The following is a 22,343-nucleotide window of genomic DNA, read 5'->3' on the forward strand; positions in this document are numbered from 1 at the left end:
ACCAGGGAAACCCATGTACTTATTATATTCTAACATGCCACTCCTGCCAGCTTCCCAAGGGCAGGGACGGACCTTTGTTCTGGTCACTGGTGTCTGGCACTGGGAGATGTCAATCCACACCTGTTGATTTCATTTTTCCCCCAAGCCCATTTAACAAGCAGCTGTCCCTCCAGTCCTAGCGCTACCCTGCCCCCCAGATTTCAGTTGGAATTTCAGGGTTCCAGCTCCAGGTTCCTGACTTCTGATCCTAGATTCCAGGTTTAGCCTCCAGGCTCAGGAATCCGACCAAACTTGTCCTCCTCTGGGCTCTGAAACAGGGCTTCCCGATCCAGGGTCTAGAACCCCAGCTCCCCAACAGACACGAGAATCAGGGTCCCCCAAATTCAGACCCTTCAATGCGAGTGGTCCCCTCTCCTCCCATCCGGAATCCACGCCCTCCACCCCCACCCCCTAGCTCCAGGTTTTGCATTGAGCCCGCCCCACCCCTCCAGATTCCAGATTCCGCGGTCCTGCAGGTCCAGGCGCCGGAATTCAGCATCCAGGCTCGTGATCCGGGCTGGGAGCCAGCGGGAGTCGTTGGACTGAGATTTTGAAAAATGTGGCGCCAAACTCCAGCAAGTTGCCGCGGAAGGGACGGGGGATGGGGGATGGAGCGGGGAGGGAGAGTGGACGGCGGGCAGAGACTGGCCGGTCCTCCCGGGCTCAGGGATTTCTCGCCCACCGACCGCACCCTCCACACCCAAAGCAGGCAGCAACTGCCCATTAACTCACAAGCGCCCTGGGGTCAGAGGGTCCTGGGTTCGAACCCCATCCCCTCCCCGCCCCTGGTGGCGGGGGTTCCCAGGACAGGTCCCCGGATCGCCCCGTGCCTCAGTTTCCCGTCTTGGAAATGGGCCGAGAATCCCACCACCACCACCACCACCAACCCCAGCCATGTGTCGCGCCTGGTGAGCCCGTAAAGTGGACAGGCCATCTTCTCCGGGTGGCCAGACCTAGGGTTCAGCGGGGCGGGGTGGGGTTTGGGGTGAGGGGTCTGGACCAGCAGTCGCCGCCCCGCCGGCTCAGCGCCAAAATTTGAAAATTGCCAGCGCCTCCCAAACTGAGCACGCGGAGGGGAAGCACCGGCCCCACCCACGGGAAGCGCAGGGCTTTCTGGGACTTGGAGTCCAGCCCCCTCCCCCCGGGCTCCTCGATGGGCTAGGGGCGGGGAGGGCGCTCGGGGCACAGATGGGGCGGAGAGAAGGGGCCAAACTCCAGACTGAAGTCAGGCCCGTGCAGCCCCGGGTGGGGGATGAGCGCAGGGAACAGAATTCCTGGAGGAGGGAACAGCGCAGGCCAAGACCTGGAGGCAAATGGGACATCCACATTCCGTGAGAGGCCAGCCTGGTGGACGCAGGGTAGGCTTTGGGGCCTTGCATGGCAGAAGACCCGGGCGGTGGTCAGTGGGACCTCTGATGGGGAGGGGATTGCAGCTATGTCTAGAGGGTGGAGGGGAGGAAGGTGATCCCATACTACCTCAAACCCAAACGTTAATCGTTTTTCTTTCCTCCCACCCCTCGTTATGTTGTATCACTTATTAGTGATAAGTGTTAATCTCTCAGACTATTCATGACCCCATGGACTGTAGACCGCCTGGTTCCTATGGAATTCTCCAGGCAAGAATACTGGAGTGGGTTGCCATTTCCTTCTCCAGGGGATCTTCCCCACTTGGGGATGGAACCTGGATCTCCTGCATTGCAGGCAGAGTCTTTACCTCAAGCTTCCTCACGTTCTACCTACTGTTTTGTATTTGGTGTTTCTCCTAGTATGAGGGGCTTCCCTGGTGGCTCAATAGTAAAGAACCCACCTGACAATGCAGGAGACGCAGGTTCCTGCATCCTGCCTGGGCAATCTCATGGACAGAGGAGCCTGGTGAGCTAAGCCAATGGAATCACAAATAGTCCTACAGTACTTGGTGACTAAACAACAACATCAAGAGTCAAGAGAGGTAAGCACCAAGGTCAGACCCTCCACCAGACGTCTGGAAAAGGAATCAAGTTTTCATGTGTCATTTGCTGGGGTCCCTGAGAAGGTTGTTTGCATCAAGTCCTCTGAGGTTAAATGTCTGGTGAGAGGGGTTTTCAAGACAAAAATAACAACTGGCAAGTTCCAGGATTAGGGGAAGTGATTTTCAATTGAGGGTGACATTGCCCCGTTGGTGGTAGGTGGCAAAGTCTGGGGACACTTTGGGTTGTCTTGACTGGAGTTGGGGGCTGGTGCTACTGGCATCAAGGTGGCAGGGAGGGGAGCCCAGTGGTGCTGCTTGACATCCTACAATGAATGGACACCACCTCCCCCTCCCTGCTCCCCACCCCCCACCCCATCGCCAGGGATCAAACCCATTCCCCCTGCACTGGAAGCCAGAGTCTCAGCCACTGGACCTTCAGGGAAATCCCTGGACATTTTATATGAGTGGAATCATACATTTGTATGGCCATTTGTGTCTGGCTTCTTTCACTGAGCATTTTTTAAAAATTGAGGTATAATTGTCATAACATTATATAGCTTTAGATGTACAAACTAATAGTTTGATAAGTCTAGGTAGCATCTATCACCTTACATATTAATAGCTATAGAATTTTTTCTTGTGATGAGAATTTTTAAGATCTACTGTTTCGGCAAATTTCAAATTGCAATATAGTATTAACTATAGTCACCATGCTATCCATTACAGCCCCATGACATTTATTTTGTAACTGGAAATGTGTAATTTTTGACTTCCTTCACCCACTTCACATCCCCAAACCCCAGCCACCAATCCGTTCTCTGTATGTATGTGCTTGGGCTGTACACCTAAAACTAAAACGACTTTGTAAATAAGTGTACTTTAAAAGCCAACCCCCACACACAAAAAACTGCAAAACTTTGCTTATAGACCTAAAAAGAAATTAAATGAAATAATTAAGTTAGATGATGCATACATTGTTGTTGCAAAAATGTAAATTGGTAAACTTCTTCAGAGGACAACTTGGCAATATCTCTATGAGCTTGGGAAATATATTGATATTTATTTATTTGGCTGCATCAGGTCTTAGTTGCAGCCTGGAGTATTTCTGATGTGTTGGGTTTTTTGTTTTTTATTCCATATATTGGTGAAATCACCGAAGATATTTCTGAAGTTTCTTCACCACTCCACCTGTAATTTTAATGAGACTCCGATGACGTAGGTAGGTTATGCAAGTAGGGAAACTGAGGCCCGGAAAGAAACCCGGGGTCATACATGGGTCAAGCTGGGATTTGGGGTCCAGTTGTTTGGCTCCGGGACAGCGGGCGAAACTGAGCAGGAGACTACAGCTCCCGGCGTGCCGCGCGCGGCGCCGGCCGGACTACAAGTCCCAGGCTGCCCTGTCGCAGCGGCGGCGGCGGGCGACAGGCGCCATCTTGGTCGGCGGCGCGGATTGAATGAGCCCGCCGAGCCGCGGCCGCCGTTCCGAGCAGCGCGGACCCCGAACCGCTGCCGCTGCCGCCGCCGCCATGGCCACGCCGCAGCCCGGCCGCGCGGGCGGGCCCTCCACGCCGCTGTCGCCCACGCGCTTGTCGCGGCTGCAGGAGAAGGAGGAGCTGCGCGAGCTCAATGACCGCCTGGCGCACTACATCGACCGCGTCCGCGCGCTGGAGCTGGAGAACGACCGGCTGCAGCTTAAGATCTCCGAGCGGGAGGAGGTGACCACGCGCGAGGTGAGCGCAGGCGCCGGGGGCCCCTGCTGGGGCGGGTCGGCCTCTCAGGGTCCCCGGAGGTTTCGGGGACGCTCCTGCGACAGGGGGAGACTGGGGCGGGCCCTGCCCACCAAGGCGTCCCCAGGGAGCTTCGGGGGCCCCGCGCGAGGGTCACACGCTTGACTGAGCTGCGGCCTCTGAGGGTCCTCGAGGGTTTCGGGGACTTCTCCCTTGCAAGAGGTAGACTGGTTCCTGCCCCGCCCACCGAGGAGTCCGGGAACTTCTCAGGGTCTCTTGAGTGAGGGGTGCATGCCTGAGGGGCCCCTGGGGAGGTTCAAGGGGCCCTCAGTGAGGGGTGGGAGCTGGGGCGGGCGCCTACGAGAGATCCCCAAGGGTTTCTGCCCACCCCCCGCCTCCCCCCACCGCGTGCGAGAGGTGGAGACTGGCACTAGCTCCGCCCCCGAGGGAATCCCTGCCAATCTGGGGATCCCCTAAGACAGGGGTGCAGGCTGGGGTGAGTCGTGTCCTCTGATGGGTACCCAGGGGGAGCTGGGGTACCCTGAGTGAGGGCTGCACCCTGGGACAGGTCCCCCCACCCACCGGGGGTCTCCAGGGTGTTTCCTGTATCCCTTGAGTTTGGGGCTGGCCAGTCCCCTGAAGTGGACTCGGGATTGGAGGGGCCCCGAGTGAGGGGTCCATTAGGGCAGACCCCTTCTCTGAGGTGTCCCCAAGGGTTGGTGGGAGGTGCCCTGATTGAGGGATGCAACCTGGTCAGGCCCCACCGTTTGAAGGGCCCCCAGGGGCCTTGGAGGGTAGGGGGAGATGGGGCAGCCCCTGCCTATCAAGGGATCTGAGGAGATCTGGGGAGCCCTTGAGTGATGGGGTGTGAGCCAGGGTGGACCCCTCCTCCACAGAGGAGTTGTGGAGAGTCTTTGGGTTTGTGTTTGGGTGTTCTACAAGAAAACTTAGGGGACGTTCTTGGGTCTCTGAGGAGGAGTGGAGGGTCTGGGATGAGTCAGTGGTCTCAGTTCTCCTTAGAACTTTGCAGGGGTCCCATAATGCATCCTGGGGAGTTTGGGGATTGAGTGGGATTAGGCAGTAAGTTCAGTCTTTTACCAGGACCTGGGGCATAAAGAATCTACCTGCAACGTGGGAGACCTGGGTTCGATTCCTGGTTTGGGAAGATTCCCTGGAGGAGGGCATGGCAACCCACTCTAGTATTTTTGCTTGGAGAATCCCCATGGACAGAGGAGCCTAGGGTGCTTCAGTCCATGGGGTCACAGAGTCAGACACGACTAAGTGACTAAACACAGCACAGAACAGGAAGAAAGTTCAGTCTTTTACTAGGACTTGGGGGTTAGGGGTCAGAGCAGGGGAGTCCAGTGTCTCCCTGGTCCCATGGGAAATTTGAAAGTCCCTATGTTGGGCCCTGGGACCCCCTTGGCTAATGGGCAGGAGCCTACGAGTCTGGTAGCTTCTGCCCTGTCCTGGGGGATGTGAGGGGAGGGGGAGGTGTGAGGCCTTGGGGAACCAGGGGAAGTTTTGGTGCAGGTGAGGGGGAAGAGGCTGGATAAGCCCTGCCCCCTAAGTGGGTGTGAGGGCAGGGGTCTGGGGATCCTGGGTGGGGTGTGTCAAAACTGGCTGCCAACCTGGGGGGCTCCTTTTCTCCCACAGGTCCCCCCACAACCCAAGGGCAGGTCCTCAGAATAAGGGGGAAGGGGCCACCATGTGGTTCCCTGTGGGCCTGGTGGGAGAGTCAGGGCCTGAAGCTGGCACTTAGTGCTCGGAGCCTCAGCTTTCCTCTCCGAAGAATGGGTGCAGTGATGACCTCTGGGAGGAGAGCGTGGGGGGTGGAGTGGAGCTAGGGGGTTGGTCATTTCTGGGAGCCATTTACTGCCTGTATAACCTTGGGTGGATCACTTAACCTCTGAGCTCACTGCCTCTTTTGTAAAGTGCAAATAATAATAAATGCCTACTTTTGGGGTTTGTATGTGGGGCCACCATGAATTCACATTTGTTTTCTAGAATAAAGGCAATAAAATATAGTGTTCCCTCAGGAACTATATCAGTTGCCCTGAGGGAACACTCCGTGGGTTCTGTTGCCCCTGCCTGGGTCCCCGGGATCAGGATGGGCCCGAAAGTGTGTCTCAGGTGTCTGGGGAGGTGGGAGACTTGGTGGGTGGTGGTGTGTTAGGTCGCCTGGGATTAGATTAAAGCTTGGGATCCAAACCCTGGTTTTAATCTGTGACCTTGGGCAGGTCACTCAGTCCCCCAGAGCCTTGGTTTTGTCGTCTGTATGATGGGACTGGAGTGGCTGCCCCAGTGGTGCTGCCTCAGCAGTGCACGCGGGTCCTCGGAGTACAGGCCCAAGTTCCACCTGCTGGGCTGGTCAGCACTGGGTCATTCACCCCGGCCTCTCCTCCCACCTGCAGGCAGTGGACGTGGGGTGCCGGCCCCACTGGATGAGTGTCGTGCCCTAGAGCGCAGGGGCCGGACCTGGGGAACTCGATGCTGTCCACGTGTCTGGGCAGTGGCGTGGTTTACTTCTCGGCTGCCCGTGCTGGTTAGGACATAGGACTGCCGGGTGGGAGCGGGAGGGGCCCTGCCACACCGTGCACCCCAGGACTGTGCCCAGGATCTGGAGCCACCCAGATGACAGGTGTTCGTTCACAGCAGGAGTGGGGAGTTCCCACCTGCCTGATCCCCTGGAGCTTAGGGATGAGGTGACGAATGCCCCCTCAGCTGGTCAGTGGAGGGAGCTAGTAACCTGCTGGAGCAGTGAGGTGGGCTGGTCATGTGCGCTGCATGGAGGGAGTAACCTGGAAGTGGCCAAGGGCTGTGGGAGGGCATGGTGTGTCAGGCCTCCGACCTGGATGGCAGCTTCTCCCCTGGAAGAACCTGCCCCCAGGGGACACTGGGTGATGGCTAGAGACGTCTGTGGTTGTCACACTGGGGGACTCCTGGCATCAAGGCGGTGGGTCCAGGGAGGCTGCCCCACACACTCCTCCCCCCAGAGCCCAGGACATCTCCCTACAGAGGACGATCCAGCCCCAAATGCCATTAGTGTCAAAGCTGAGAAGCCACTTAAGGAACCCAGTGGTGATGCTGTTTAAAATGTGAGCGTACCGTGGGCTTGTAATCAACGCAAAGGGTTCAGGTGCCTAAGATAAAGTCACGTTCCGCCCCATAGACCCTGGCCGGTCGTGTGTGGACGTTTGCCTTTCCCATTGAAAGTCAGATGATGGGTGTTTTGGCTTGGTGAGCTGTACTAACTAGGGTGAATGGCCACATGCATCCCTGAAGGGTTTCTGGGAGGCTGAGGGCTGGCCAAATTTTTGTATGGGAAGAGTCTTGGGTGCTGGGGTGGGGGGGTGGCTCGAGTGGACCAGGGAAGAAGGGGGTTCTCCAGGGAGTCCCCAAACAGGTGTTGAGTTCCCCTAGGCTTCACATTTTTTCCTTTCCTGCCCATGTATTCTGTTGCTGTGCGGACCAGGGGGCGGGTGCTCCTCAGGTAGACCCAGGGAGCAGGAGCTGGGCTCTGGGAGTTGGAGGATTTGCAGAGGGTCAGGGTTTGTGGAGTTTGGCAGTGGTTGTCAACTCCGGGGCAGTTTTGTCCCTGAGGATGCAGGCAGCGCCTCAGGGCAAGTCTGGGACCCTAGGAAAAGGGTTACCTCGGGTTATGCGAACTCTGCTCCCCTCACGGCTACACATGCTAACACATCTGTTGGGATTCCTCAAGCTCCTCACTTGTGCAGCCCTGGCTGTTAAAGACAGAACAAAAGCCAAAGCTGTGCCCGGGGCTCCCATGGGACATCCCAAGTGTCACAGCACATGGAGGCACAGGCCTGCGGGGAACAGCTGTTCCCTGCTCTGAAAGAGCTTTTGCGGCCTCGCAGCCTCCTCTACAGAGTTTTCTCCTTCGTCCTGGTGCCATAGATCAGGTTCCAGGTTCAGTAGAGGTTTTTGGGAAAGGGCTGGGGTTTCAGCTCTGTGGGTGAACAGTTTCAAGTGTGAGCACTCAACTCAGGCGTCACAGCTGGCGGGGAAGCTGCCAGGGACAGTACATGGAGGGGCGGGCCAGGGTGTGTGCCAATTAAAGCTTTGTTTATACACACTGAAGTGTGCATTTCATATAGGTACCTGTGTCATGAAAAATTTGTTATTCTCTACTCAGCCATTTAAAAATATAAAAGCCATTCTAGTTCTGCAGGCAGGTGGCTGGGGTTTTGTGCTGTGGGCCTGAGTTTGCAGACCTGGTTATGGAGGATCACCTAAGACACAGTTTTTTAATAAATTGAAGGTCTGCAGCAACCCTGCCTCTGGCAAGTCTGTTGGTGCACAACTTCCCTGGCAGTCCAGTGGTGAAGACTGTGCTTCTTTGCAGGCGTGTTGGTTCGGTCCCTGCTGGGGGAACTAGGATCCCACAAGCTGTGCAGCCAAAAAAAAAAAAAGCTGTTGGTGCTATTTTTTTTCAACAGTATTTGCTCTCTTTGGGTCTCTGTGTCACATTTTGATAGTTCTTGAGATATTTCCGACTTTCTCATTTGTTTTATTTTGTCAGGGTGATCAGTGACCTTTAATATTGCTATTGCAAAAGGATTACAAGTCACTGAGGTTCAGTTGATGGCTGGCATCTTTTAGCAATAAAGTGTTTTAAATAAGGGCTATACGTTGTTGTTTTCATTCCTTTTTTGTTTTTTGTTTGTTTTGGCCTCACCTCACAGCATGTGGGATCTTAGTTCCCTGACCAGGGGTCGAACCTATTCCCCTTGCACTGGAAGCGCAGTCTTAACCACTGGACCACCAGGGAAATCCCCATGAGTGGCATCTTAATGAGATATTTCAAAAATCAAAATTAACTCTGACGTCACCGTCAGATAAGCGTCAGGTGCATGTGCTAGGTTTCCTTCACCCTGGGCTCCCAGGGAGGGACAGCTTCCCACCTGACCTCACCTTGGTTTCCTGCTGTCTTGGCCATCAGTGCTCCTCCTGCCACAAGGGGAAGCTGGGGAGGAAAGCCCAGGAGGAGCCAGTCTGTGGGGCCAGAGATCTTGTCCGAGACGGCAGCCTGGGTGCCAGGCCCTCCTTTGGGGTCAGGAGGGAGACAGGGCAGAGACACTCCTGTGAACCCGGGTTCCCGGCCACCCTTAGACAGTGAGGCTGGCTGCTCTTGGTGATGGTGGGTTTATTCCAGAAGGTGGAGATGGGGGTGGGGTGAAGAGGGCACAGGAGGGAGAGGCTTGTTTCATCTTGATCCCCACATGTGTCTCTCTCTCAGAACTGTCCCCAGCAGACCTCTCTGGCCTGTACCGACAGGTTAGGAGAGGGCAGTGTGCTGTCCCGTGCCTCAGTTCCCCCATGTGTGAAATGGCACTAAGACCCCATACCTGCGGGATGAAATGACTAGGAGAGCTGGACTGAGGTGGGAGGGCTGGAGAGGGTGGGGGTCTCAGACCCCCTGTCAAATCCAACTCTTACGGGTTGGTCCTGATCTGCCCGGGACACTCCAGTTTTAACCCTAAAAACCCCACATCTGAGAATTTCCAGGTCTCAGGCAGACCAGAATAGTGATCCGGCTACCAAGTGGCAGGTTCCTGGCAGCTCCCCTGGATCTTTCCTGTGGAAGGGAGGGTCCCTCCCCGGCTCAGCTGCCCTCTGAGCCCGGGCACAGACACTCACTGCTGTCTGTAGCTTTGTGGGAAGTGGTGGTGGTTGTTCAGTAGCTCAGTCATGTCTGACTCTTTGCAGCCCCATGCACTGCAGCATGCCAGGCTTCCCTATCCTTCACTATCTCCCGGAGCTTGCTTAAACTCATCCATTGAATAGGTGATGCCATCCAACCATCTTATCCTCTGTCACCCCCTTCTCCTCCTGCCTTCAGTCTTTCCCAGCATCAGGGTCTTTTCCAGTGAGTCGGCCCTTCACATCAGGCAGCCAAAGTACCGGGAGTTTCAGCTTTGGCATCAGTCTTTCCAATGAATATTCAGGGTTGATGTCCTTTAGGATTGACTGGTTTGATCTCCTTGCAGTCCAAGGGACTCTCAAGAGTCTTCTCCAGCACCACAGTTAGAAGACACTCAGCCTTTTTTATTGTCCAGTTCTCACATCCATACACAACTACTGGAAAAACTATAGCTTGGACTAGACGGACCTTTGTGGGCAAAGTAATGTCTCTGCTTTTTAATATGCTGTCTAGGTTTGTGACTGCTTTTCTTCTAAGGAGCAAGGGTTTTTTAATTTCATGGTTGCAGTCACTATCCACAGTGATTTTGGATCCCAAGAAAATAAAGTCTCTCACTGTTTTTTTTGTTTCCCCATCTATTTGCCATGAAGTGATGGGACTGGATGCCATGATCTTCGTTTTTTGAATGTTGAGTTTTAAGCCAGCTTTTTCACTCTCCTCTTTCACCTTCATCAAGAGTCTAATTCCTCTTTGTTTTCTGTCATAAGGGTGGTGTCATCTGCATATCTGAGGTTATTGATATTTCTCCCAGCAATCTTGATTCCAGCTTGTGCTTCATCCAGCTGGGTATTTTGCATGATGTACCCTGCATGTAAGTTAAACAAGGAGGATGACAACATGCAGCCCTGATGTGCTCCTTTCCCAATTTTGAATCAGTCTGTTGTTCTATGTCCAGTTCTAACTGTTGCATCTTGACCTGCATACACGTTTTGCAGGAGGCAGGTAAGGTGTTGTGGTATTCCCATCTCTTTAAGAATTTTCCACAGTTTGTTGTGATCTACACAGTCAAAGGCTTTAGCGTAGTCAATGAAGCAGATGTTTTTCTGGAATTCTCTAGTTTTTTCTGTGATCCAGTGGATGTTGGCCATTTGATCTCTGGTTCCTCTGCCTTTTCTAAATCCAGCTTATACATCTGGGATTTCTCGGTTCACATACTGTTGAAGCCCAGCTTGAAGGATTTGGCCACTTGCAAAGCCAGCTGCCTTGTCTCCCTCTGTCAGCCTTTTGTCCGTCCCAGGAAGGGTTTTAACTGCTTTTTTTGTTAGTTGCTCAGTCGTGTCTGACTCTGCAACCCGTGGACTGTAGCCTGCCGGGCTCCTCTGTCCATGGGATTTCCCAGACAAGGATACTGGGGTGGGTTGCCATTTGCTTCTCCAGGGAATCTTCCTGACCCAGGGATCGAACCTGGGTCTCCTTCTTTGGCAAGCAGGTTCTTTACCGTTGAGCCACCAGGGAAACCCCTGTAACTGCCTCGTAGAGGCAGAATTCTAATCTCATGCAGTTCACCCAATTAAACTCTTAAGTTTGGTGGTTTTAATATATTTACAACTGGGTAGCCATCACTTCTATCTAATTCCAGAACATTCCATCCCCCTAAAGAAAGCTCCTTCCTGGAGAGGGGCAAGATAGGTAGGGAATTAAGAGGAACAAACCACTATGTATAAAGTATATAAACTACAAGGATATACTTACAACACAGGGGGTATACTCAGTATTTTATAATAAGTATAAATGGAGAATAACCTTTACAAATTGTGAATTACTATGTTGTACATCTATAACTCATATGGTGTTGATGTTCAGTTGCTACGTCATGTCCGACTCTTTGTTGGCCCCATGGACTTCAGCACGCCAGGCCTCCCTGTCCCTCACCATCTCCTGGAGTTTGCCCAAGTTCATCTGTATCTCTAACAAGAATCGCACTTAAAAAAAAAGGAAACCTCATGCCAGTAGCTTTCTCCTCCCTGCATACTCCTTCCCCAGCCCCTGACAGCCAGGAACCCACTCTCTGTGTCTCCGGACCTGCTTGCTCTGCGTGTTTCCTGTTGGGATCACACCCTGTGTGTCCTGTGTCTGCTCCTCTCACTGAGCGCCGTGTTCTCGGGGCCTGTCCACGTGGTCGCGAGTGTCTGGGCTTCACTCTTCAGGGCTGAGGGACGCCCCAGGTGTGGCGGGACCACACTGTGTCCATCGTCCCCTGCCGATGGGCCCTCGGGGTATTTCCCCTTTGGGGCTGGTAGCGGTGCCGGGGCTGTGAGTGCCTGTGCTTGGGTTTTGTGTACGTGTGTTACTTGTCCCAGGTAGATGCCGGGCGGTGGCGTTGCTGGGTCAGTGGTTGCTCTGTTTGTCCATCTGAGGAACCGCCAACTGTCTTCCATGATGGCGGCACCAACCCGCCCTCCCTGCCATGCATGGGAGTGCCAGCTTCTCCCCATCCTCCTGACACTTGCTGTGGTCTCTGTGATTGCCATCCTTATGGGGCAGATGGCATCTCCCTATCCTTTTGGTCTCTGATACTTTTAAATATGCTCACTGCTCTGGGCCCCTCTGGGTGGGGCAGGGAGACCTGAGTGTGTGTCCAGCTGACAGGTGTGGCCTGATAGGGGCTGGTGACCTGGGCAGACTCTGGGGGGCCCAGATGGGGGGGCCCATGCGGGTGAGTGGCACTGTGTTGGTGGGGAAGAGGGCTTCACCTTGGCCCGGCTGTCCCCGCAGGTGAGTGGCATCAAGACATTGTACGAGGCAGAGCTGGCTGACGCCCGCCGGGTGCTGGACGAGACGGCCCGGGACCGCGCCTGCCTGCAGATCGAAATGGGCAAGCTGAGGGCCGAGCTGGAGGAGGCCACCAAGAGGTGGGGCTGTGGCGGTGTGACGGCGCACGGGGCAGGAGGCGGGGGTTGTCACGCTGTGTGTGGTGGGAGGACCCCAACTTGCACAGCCCTCCTGGGAGCGGGCCATGTGGGTTCTTGGGGCCTGGCCCTCTGGCTGCCCTGTCCAGCACCATTATCCCCTCCAAAGAATTGGCCCCCGGAGATGAAACCTCAGCAGCTCCCCTGGGACTGAATCCCCTGGTATCTGGCACCACCACACTCCCAGCCCTTTCCCCCCTTGTGCCCGCCCTGGGAAGCCGGGGAGCGGTGGGTGACCTTCTCTTCCTGATCCCAAAGCACCATCTCCTGGCTGCTCCCCAGTAAAAGTGTCACCAGTCTGGAGAATGAGGCAGCGCTGGTGGTGATGGTGGCAGAAGGAAGGAAGTGACGTGAACTCAGCGAGTGTTTAGACCAGGGCCCCTCCACCCTCGCTCGCAGCGACCCCGGCAGGCCAGACTGGCTACAGGGACGCTGAGCACGAGGTCAGGGGGCTCAGCGGCACCAGCTCCGGAGGCCACCTTCGTGTGTGCGGGATTCTTCTTTTCTAATGAGACTTTCTTACTTTCTTTGGGAGGGGCAGTTTTAGGTTTGCAGGAGAATGAGTAGAGAACACAGGGTGCCCCAGACCCCTCTCCAGGGCCCCACCTTAGGTTTGCAGGAGAATGAGTGGAGAACACAGGGTGCCCCAGACCCCTCTCCAGGGCCCCACCTTGCGGACATCTCCCAGGAACGGGTGTGCTACGTTGTTACAAGTGATGAGCCCATATGAATACATTCTTATCAGCTGAGTCCATACCTCACACAGGGGTTCGCCCTTGGTGTCCTGCGCTCTCTGGGTATGGACACATGTACACTGACACGTGTGCACCAGCATAGCGTCACAGGGCATGGTCACTGCCCTGAAGATCCCTAAGCCTCCCCACACCCCCAACTCATCCTCCCCCCAACCCCTGCAGGCTGGGGGTCCTTCATGTCTCCACAGCTCTGCCTTTTCCAGTCACCTCCTCAGACTGTCCCCTGTCTCTTAGCGGTGTGTTTCTGATTCCCTCATGGAACAGAGCAGTGAGACAGTCTGAGACAGACCCACGCAACACAATCAGCTGGTGTCTGACAGGGCAGGAGAGGCAGTCTGCGTGCTTTTCAGGAGGTCGGGTAGATGGGAGACCCCATCCATTTATTATGACTTTGAATTAAAAAGTGACATGCTTTTTGGAGACGAGTAAGAGGATGAATGCTGGAGAATTCTGGAATTCCCCCAGCCTCTCTCTGTCACATCCACACAGGTTCTGGAATCTTCCAGACACCCTGAACCTGCGTGTGACTCCTTGGGTGGGCTGAGAAGTCACGTTTCTGCTTGTCAGAATCATAGATGCTCCCTGGGGAGAAAGCAGATAACGCAGTGAACTTAAGGAGAAAAACAAGGGCTTCCTTGGTGGCTCAGTGGTGAAGAATCCACCTGCCAATGCAGGGGACACGGTTTCAGTCTCCGGTCTGGGAAGATTCCACACAGCTCAGAGCAACTAAGCCTGTGCACAACTCCCGAGCCTGTGCTCTAGAGCCCGCAAGTCGCAACTGCTGAAGCCCGTGTGCCCTAGAGCCCATGCTCTGCAATAAGAGAAGCCACTGCAGTGAGAAGCCCGCGCGCCGCAACTGGAGAGCAGCCCCCACTTGCCACAACTAGAGAAAAGCCTGCGCGGCAGTGAAGACCCAGCACTGCCAAAATACATAAGTAAAAATTTTAAAGAGAGAAAACTGAAAGTCTCCATGAGCCTCCGCCCAGACAGAACCTCCGAGGCCGATCTGGGGTATTGCTTTTCCGCCTTTCTGAATTTACACTCATGGTGGACACCCTTAGATAACAGACCGCTTTGTCTAGCTCGAGCCTGGCATTGATGTCACGTGTGTCGCGATGCCTCCCCCATGCCTGGGCCGCGTCACAGGCTCCTACGACAGCTTCAGTGACAGCCCTGCCCCACCATCGGGCACCCGGGCCAGCGACTTACCTTGGCCCCCGCTCTCGAGGGAAGGCTTCCCCAGTCTCGAGTACTTGGGTGTGCAGGCGATTTGCCTACCGGCCTCACTTCCTGCTCTGAGGCGCAAAGCTCTTGCAGACAGTGTGGGTGGCCCGTGACCCTGAACGAAGTGCACCTGCCGTGAGGTGGCAGCCTGTGCTTTTCTCTTCCAACCAAGAGCGCTGTGAAAACCCTGTGATGATGGGAACGCGGGCGGAGGACCTGATAGGCTGGGCTCTCCTGCCTAATCCCCCAGGAATTAGGGTTCCAGGGGAGGAACTTCATACCCTGAAGCTGTCAAGCAGCAGAAACTTAAGCCACTGAGGGTCGCCAGCACCCCTGCTTCCCAGACCATTCCATTCATCTCATCTCTGTCGCACAGGGTGGCGGTGTTGAGAGATTTTCGACATTTCCTGACACCTCTGCTCCTGTTGCCCTGGCCATACAGCTGATCTCGACCTGCCCACCCACCTCACCCTAGGCCTGTGTACTCTCTGCTCTCCCCAGTGCCCTGGGAACCACGGCCTGGCCCAGGCCCCGGGCCCCGGCTTTTCAAGGGCTGTGCCCAGTAGCTCCCGCTCTGCGTGTCTGTCTCCTGTCTCCTCCCCCTTCACCTGAGGGCAGCGGGTCTCACTGCTCTCTGCACCCACGAGAAAGCTCCTCCTGATGATGGGGAGTCCACAGACGTTTCTCTGGTGAGAGGACAGCATGTCCATGAAACTGGCTCTCAGTAGTGGTCTACCGGACAGATGAGTCCAGTTTCCCCAAACCCTCTAGGGATGTGGGGTTTGCAGCCCACCCCCCTCCCTTGAGTGGAAGGACTGTATGGCTCAGGAATGTGGACTGCGGGACCCCAGGCCCTCATGGAGGCTATGGGTGCCACGTCTGCCTGGAGTTCCTGTCCCAAGGACTGCTGTGAGGACAGGACCAGCCTGGTGACTGAAGTCACTGGGCTTTATCCCTCCCCCACACACCTCACTCAAACTGGTGTGGTGTCCCCGATCATTGTCACCCAGGGCGATCCTGCCCCTGGGGGACACCAGGTGATGTCTGGGGATGTCTGTGGTTATCAGGACCCAGGAAGGGTGGTGCTGATCTGACCCCTGTTGTGCTGTCCCCACTGGTGCTGGGCAGGGCGCAGCTTCAGTTCCTTGGTGGGGAAGTGGGTAGCTTTCAACTACCCACTTCTAATTCAAGAGATTTAGAGCACCATTTAGAAATGTTCACGCTAGTAAGAGTTGTGTGTTGGTACTTCCCTGTGGTCCAGTGGCTAACTCCAAGCTTCCAGTGCTGGGAACCTGGGTTCGCTCCCTGGTCAGGGAACTAAGATGCTGTATGGTGCTGCACAGTGCAGCCAAAAAACAAAAGAGAGAATTGTGTATTTAGAAAGTCTCTTTGGCATCTTAGATGTGTCACATTAGAGATATCTATTAAAAGTTAAGTGAGCCTGCCTGAAGTAGCTTGACTTTACAAATGAGATCAGCATTTCAAAGGCCAGGGTTTTAATTCATTACTTTAATAAATTATACATTAAAAAAAAGTCTCCTCTAAGTGGTCCCTCCTCCTGTGCCCAAAAGTCAGGGAAAAGGACATGAAAATCCACATCTTGTGGGTTATTTTGAGTGGCTGGCGGGGTCCCCATGGGGCAGAACGGGTTTGAAGACAAGGCCCCTTTGGTGCTGACAGATGAGGCTCTGGTACTGAAAGCATGGGTAGGTGAGGGTCTGGGCCCCGAGGCAGCCATGAACTTGGCCTTGGGGTCAGTGCTGCCTACTAACTTCTGCTCCTGACTTCCAGCGCCAAGAAGAGGGAGGGTGAGCTCACAGTGGCCCAGGGCCGCGTCAGGGACCTGGAGTCTGTGTTCCACCGAAGTGAGGCCGAGCTCGCGGCTGCACTTAGTGACAAGCGCACCTTGGAGAACGATGTGGCAGAACTGCGGGCCCAGCTGGCTAAGGTAGCTGCAGGCGGTGCAGGCTGTGGGCTCCCCCTTCACTCCCACCCCTGCCCAGTCCACACCCCAGGGGAGTTTGGGGACTCGGGATCCCCAAGGACCTCACGTGGCAGCAGACAGCGTCACCAGCTGCTTGTGCCACGTTTCCAGGCGGAGGATGGGCATGCGGTGGCTAAGAAGCAGCTGGAGAAGGAGACGCTGATGCGCGTGGACCTGGAGAACCGCTGCCAGAGCCTGCAGGAGGAGCTGGCCTTCCGCAAGGATGTCTTTGAGGAGGTAGGTCGTCCTCCCCACCCCCCAGCAGGAGCCAGGGTGTTCCCCCACTTCCTGCCTCTCCCTGCCTTGGGGACTTATCTCCTGATCCCCTCCTCCACCATCACGCCGCTTTCTTCTGTCTGTGCATCTGCGTCTCTTATAGCGACACTTGTCCTTGGGTTTGGGGCCACCCAGATAGTCCAGGATGGTCTTGAGCCCTGTATCTTAATCACACCTGCAAAGACCTGTGTCCAGGAAGGCTACTTTGGCAGACTGTGGGGATCAGCTCATGGGCATGCTTTTTGGGGGTCATCATTCAGGCTCCTGCAGACCCTCCCTGGCCTCCTTGCCTCTGGGCCTCGGCTCCCTGGTTTGGCAGGACTGACTAGAGCCCTGGCCCCGCTGGCCTCCCGTCTGGTCCTGGCCCATTGTGCTGTCACAGCCAGATGGAACCCGGAGGCAGCCACTGTTGGGCTCACTGCGGCGTGCAGGCGGGTGAGATGCCCATGCAACTGCGGAGCGGCCTCCTGCTCCTGCCAGGCCCCACTGCAACCAGAGCCGCCCTGGATCCCGTGAGGAGGCCAAGGGGGCGGGAGGGCCCCTGAGGTGGGCCAGGGGTGGGGTGCGGGCTGAGGGTCCAACTGTGCTTCTTGGCTGTTTGTGAACACAGTGGCTTCCTGTGGACACGTTCCTATTGTCTTCATCCACGGGGCCCAGACACATGTGACTGACATCTGTGCAGGGAGTTTTGTCAAGTGGGGCTCCCCCACCTACTTTTGACCCCACCATTGCCTGGTCAGCTCCTGGTACATGTGGCCAGGGCCAGCTGGCCACTGCCATGACCCACTGCTGATCTATCCTAGACCCCAGGCTCCTGTGATGAGCCACATTAGGATTTTTTTTTTTTTTTAAGAATTCTTTTTTTTTATTAACAGCTTTATTGAAATAGTCCCCTACCAGAAAGCTTTCAAAGTTTACCACGTAGACTAGAGCTTAGTCCATTCCCAGAGCTGTGCGGCCATCCCCTCTTAATTCCAGAACATTACCCCCAAAATAAATTCTGTAGGTGTTTCCATTAGCATTCTTCCAGTTTTCCTATATAACAAAACTTTTTAAAACATACAATTTAATGAAATTTAGTACAGGATAGTTCAACCATCACTGTTTAGTTCCAGAACATTCCATCATTGCAATAGAAACCCACCCCCATCAGCAGTCACCCCCACCCCCTGCCCTAGCTCCTGACAACCAGGAACCCACTCGTTCTGTGGATCAGCCTTCTCTGCACGTTTCCCATCAGTGGAATCACACCCTGTATGTCCTTCTGTGTCTGCTTCTCTCACTGAGCATCCTGTTCTCAGGATCCGTCCACATGGTAGCGAATGTCAGGGCCTCTCTCTTTTTCAGGGCCGGGTGATGCTCCTGTGTGTGAAGGCATAGGTGTGTTAATCGACAGTCAGCTGGGGGCTCTGGGTCATGGTTCTTGGGTGGTTGTAAATCGTGGTGTGGGTGTGAACAGGTGGCCCGGGCCTACCCCAGAGGGTCACCAGTGGCAGAGTTGGGCACCCTTGCTCAGGCCCCAGGGGAGAGTCAGGGACGCCTGTGACAGGGCCAAAGCGTGCAGTGAGCGCATGGCTATGTCCGCAGGAAGTGCGTGAGACGCGGCGGCGGCATGAGCGCCGCCTGGTGGAGGTGGACAGCAGCCGGCAGCAGGAGTATGACTTTAAGATGGCCCAGGCGCTGGAGGAACTGCGCGCCCAGCACGACGAGCAAGTGCGGCTGTACCGTCTGGAACTGGAGCAGACCTACCAAGCCAAGGTGTGCATGCGAGCATGCCTGCCGGTGGGCATTGGGCCGTCCACTCCCACCCTCTGTGCCGGCCCTCATGCCTGCCCTTGTCCCCGCAGCTGGACAACGCCAAGCTGAGCTCCGACCAGAATGACAAGGCTGCCAGCGCCGCTCGGGAGGAGCTGAAGGAGGCCCGCATGCGGGTTGAATCCCTCAGCTACCAGCTCTCCAGCCTTCAGAAGCAGGTGACTCACCAGAGCCCCAGCCCCGACCCCTCCTCGGGCCGTGTCCTGTCTCATCCCCTCCCACGCCCCCAGAGGCCTGCAGCCGAGTGGGCTTTCCCCACCGTGACGCGCGTGGACCCTGCTGCAGGCGAGCGCGGCCGAGGACCGGATCCGTGAACTAGAGGAGACCGTGGCTGGGGAGCGGGACAAGTTCCGGAAGATGCTGGACGCCAAAGAACGAGAAATGATGGAAGTGCGGGACATGATGCAGCAGCAGCTGGCCGAGTACCAGGAGCTGCTGGACGTCAAGCTGGCCCTGGACATGGAGATCAGCGCCTACCGCAAGCTGCTGGAGGGAGAGGAGGAGAGGTGAGCGCGGCAGGGGCGGGGCGAGGAGAGGGGGTTGGGCGAGTGCGCTGTCCCTCCCCCTCCAACACCCCACCCCTGCACCTCAGCCCCTGGTAACCCCGCACCCCTGCCCCTAGGCTGAAGCTGTCCCCCAGCCCGTCATCGCGGATCACCATCTCTCGGGCCACAACGAGCAGCAGCGGCAGCAGTGTGTCCACAGCCGGGCGCCCGGGCCGCAGCAAGCGGAAGCGGCTGGAGGTGGAGGAGCCGCCGGGCACGGGCTCCAGTGGCCTCGGCTCCAGCAGCAGCACCAGCAGCGGCGGCAGCTTCCACCTGGCGCAGCAGGCCTCTGCCTCAGGCAGCGTCAGCATCGAGGAGATCGATCTGGAGGGCAGGTTCGTGCAACTGAAGAACAGCTCTGACAAGGTGAGGCCTTGCCCCGTGCCGCGCCGCCCCTCAGGGGAGGCCCCCTGGGGTTTCCCAGAGCCCTGTGCCAACGCCAGCGCCCTTCCTCAGGATCAGTCTCTGGGCAACTGGAGGATCAAGAGGCAGGTCCTGGAAGGGGAGGAGATTTCCTACAAGTTCACCCCCAAGTATGTGCTGCGGGCCGGCCAGACTGTCACGGTAGGTGGCTGCGGAGGGGCAGGTTGTGAGGTGTAGCTGGGATGGGGCAGGGGGCCAGGGGAACCGCAGGGTGGAGCCCCGCCGCTGAGAACAGCCGCCTGTGGTAGCCAATTGCCTGTGTCCACATTTCTTCATCGGAGCCTCCCTGGAGCTCTTGGGAGGCCTGAGTGATGTGCCAGGGGTCCCCAGTGTGGGCGGGACTGGGTCTAGGTTGTCTGTCTGCGCTGGCAGGCAAAGTGCCAGCCATGTTAACAGTCACGGGCACAGACTCTAGGGCACCTCATCCCAGCCTGGCTCATTTGCTGAGATGAAAGTCTTTGGCCACTGTGAACCTCAGTCTCTTCTTCCATACTGGGGTGATTGATTAACATCCCTGGGCCAGAATCTAAGAGGCCTAGAAGGATTAAACACCCAGGGCATCAAGGGGACCTGTGATGAATGGCTGGCTGGTGACCACTAGGACTGGAGCCCACTTTAATGGGGAGGCCTTCCTGTATCCCCAGGTGTGGGCAGCTGGAGCGGGGGTGGCTCACAGCCCCCCATCCACACTCGTGTGGAAAAGCCAGAACAGCTGGGGCACTGGTGAGAGCTTCCGGACCACCCTGGTCAATGCTGATGGGGAGGTGAGTGCCTCCCCGCTGCCTGGGTCTTGGGGCCCCTCCTGGGTGGATGGAGCCTTGGCCGCCAGGCACATGAGTGCAGCCTAGGCCTGGGCGTCCTGACTGCCTCCCCTGCAGGCTGGGCTCCTGGGGTGGGGAGGGGTTTGTCTGCAGCTCTCGTCTCGTACAGGAAGTGGCCATGAGAACCGTGAAGCAGTCTTCAGTGGTGCGGGAGACCGAGAATGGGGAGGAGGGCGAGGACGAGGCAGCTGAGTTTGGAGAGGAGGATCTTTTCCACCAGCAGGTAGAAGCTCCCAGGCACGGGCGTGCACACACACGCACACATCCCAGACCCTGTTCATGCAGCTGCCCTGGGCATCACTCAGGCCACAGAGCTCACAGCAGATAGGCTGTGGGGTCAGCTGCCCTGCCTCCTGGGCCTGCCTGTCGTGCGGACCTCTGGTACCCACCTAGGGACACCGGGAATGGGGTTGCAAAGCTGCTGTATCTCAAAGTGACCCTGGTACAGCCTCAGGGCTTCTCAGCCCACCCGCTGTTACTGTGATTCCTCCAGACTGGTATGCTGGTGACTTCATAATGGTTTTGTGGGGAGGGTGGGGGGCCCGAGGAACCACACTGAACAAGACACAAGTGCAGGACTCTTCTGGGTCTAAGACCATTGTAACGAGTCCTGTGACTCAGGAGTGAGGGAGACATGGAAGGTTCTGGAACAGGAGCCGCGGAAGCTGGGGTCGTCTTGCTGGAAGCTGAGCTTCCCTGGTGGCTCAGGCCCCAGCCTGGTCCAGCCCCCCCTGGTGGGAGGGCCGAGGGCCACCAGCTATCTGCCTGGCCAGGTTGGCATGTGCCTGCCACCCTGGGCTCACCTCACTACACCATCTTTCCTTCCAGGGGGACCCGAGGACCACCTCTCGAGGCTGCCGCGTCATGTGAACCGAACATGCCTCATCACGTCTTTCTTTACCCAGAGCCACTGAAAACTATTTTTATATCATTGGCTTCTTTAATCCTTGGTACATTTCTAGAGAATTTTTAAGCAAACTGCCAGAGCATTGGGGGTGGGTCTCTACTGATCTTTCCTGTCGGCAGGTTTCCTGGGACCCTTCACCACTGACCAGACTCTGTTGGTGCCCTGTCCAACCAGCCCAGGAGCCTAGTGGCTAGCGGACTTTGGGGAGTCCAGCAGGGGTGGGAGGAGGCCCGTTGGCTGCGTGGGTCTCTTCTGCAGCCTGGAGTCGGGGCGGGAGAGGAGGCCTGGGATGGACAGAGCAGAACTGCATAAGGATCCCATAGTTTGTTTCATTTAAGCTTTCAAAAAAACCAAATTCAGAATCCAGCTTCTGACCTGGTGGGGAGCAGGGGCACCCCTGCGGTTTCCGTGACTCAGCCAACTGAGCACCCGAAGGAGGGCTGGAAGCAGCTTGTACTGTCAGATCTGGGCTTTGGGTGGTTTCTGCTCAACCCTTGGGAGTCGGGTGTGTGGGGTGGGCCTGTCGGCTCCCTCTCTGGCTGCCGGAGCCTCACGTTTCTGGGCCTTTCTGCAGTCAACTTCCTCACCCTGTGGGACAGGCAAGAAGGAAGCTTGGGACCTGGGGGCGATTCCTCTCTGAGACTTATCCCCAGGTCAGTATCAAGGGGATGAGTGTGACAACCTTGGACATGACATCCATGTGCAACCACCGCTTTCTGCCCTCCCATCTGTGGAGGGTGACGAGGGCAAGCCGTGGGACTCCCTGACCTCCAGCCCTGTGCCTTGAGCACAGGTCATGCCCACTCCTGTGTTCTTGGGTACACACGGATACGCTAGCTTCCTCTGTAGCTTCCTGCTGAAACGGTGTTTCTTAGACAGACCTGCCCATGCCAGCAGACCTCTGTGGAATGCTCCGTGCCACAGCCCAGCTTCTGATCACCCAGAGACCCCCCTCCCTGCGTTAGTAGACCTTTGACCCGCGCCACGTAGATACACAGAAGTTATTTTTTTAATGGATATTTATTTTTTTACATTGGTCAGTACAGGTTGCCAGGCTCCCACCTCAGGGGCTCACTCAAGGGTCACTGGGACAGTCCCCTCTGGGGGTGGGGAGGTGGTGTCATCAGGGGGCTCTGTCCCTGTGGACTTTGCGCCCCTGGCTGACTCTTCAGAAAGCGCAGCTCAAGTCTTAAAGACGCAATACTGAGCCATGGAGGCAGGCTGGCCCCTGAAGGCAGCCTGCTT

The 22,343-nt window shown here is 56.3% G+C and overlaps 1 protein-coding gene across 1 annotated transcript; it reads left to right on the top strand.

Moving 5' to 3' along the window:
- The first annotated feature begins 3,395 nt into the window (after positions 1 to 3,395).
- LMNB2 (lamin B2) lies at positions 3,396 to 21,144 on the top strand. Its single transcript, XM_086410286.1, has 12 exons — positions 3,396 to 3,717; positions 12,155 to 12,291; positions 16,119 to 16,275; positions 16,423 to 16,548; positions 18,175 to 18,345; positions 18,435 to 18,560; positions 18,688 to 18,908; positions 19,025 to 19,313; positions 19,404 to 19,511; positions 20,015 to 20,134; positions 20,301 to 20,414; positions 21,020 to 21,144. Exons 1-12 carry the CDS (start codon positions 3,442 to 3,444, stop codon positions 21,059 to 21,061), a joined length of 1,887 nt encoding a protein of 628 aa, XP_086266412.1. The 5' UTR covers positions 3,396 to 3,441; the 3' UTR covers positions 21,062 to 21,144.
- The last annotated feature ends 1,199 nt before the right edge of the window (positions 21,145 to 22,343 follow it).

The sequence above is a fragment of the Bos grunniens genome, chromosome 7, assembly GCF_055505025.1.
Source record: "Bos grunniens cultivar Pamir isolate PY7600 chromosome 7, Bosgru_T2T1.0, whole genome shotgun sequence".
Classification (NCBI taxonomy): Eukaryota; Metazoa; Chordata; class Mammalia; order Artiodactyla; family Bovidae; genus Bos; species Bos grunniens.

Excerpts from the sequence above, each read along its gene's own strand:
- LMNB2 (XM_086410286.1), top strand. The coding sequence starts at position 3,442 with ATGAGCCCGCCGAGCCGCGGCCGCCGTTCCGAGCAGCGCGGACCCCGA. Across the intron at positions 18,909-19,024 it reads CTGGAGGGAGAGGAGGAGAG|GCTGAAGCTGTCCCCCAGCC; the intron begins GTGAGCGCGGCA and ends CCCTGCCCCTAG. Across the intron at positions 20,135-20,300 it reads TGGTCAATGCTGATGGGGAG|GAAGTGGCCATGAGAACCGT; the intron begins GTGAGTGCCTCC and ends CGTCTCGTACAG.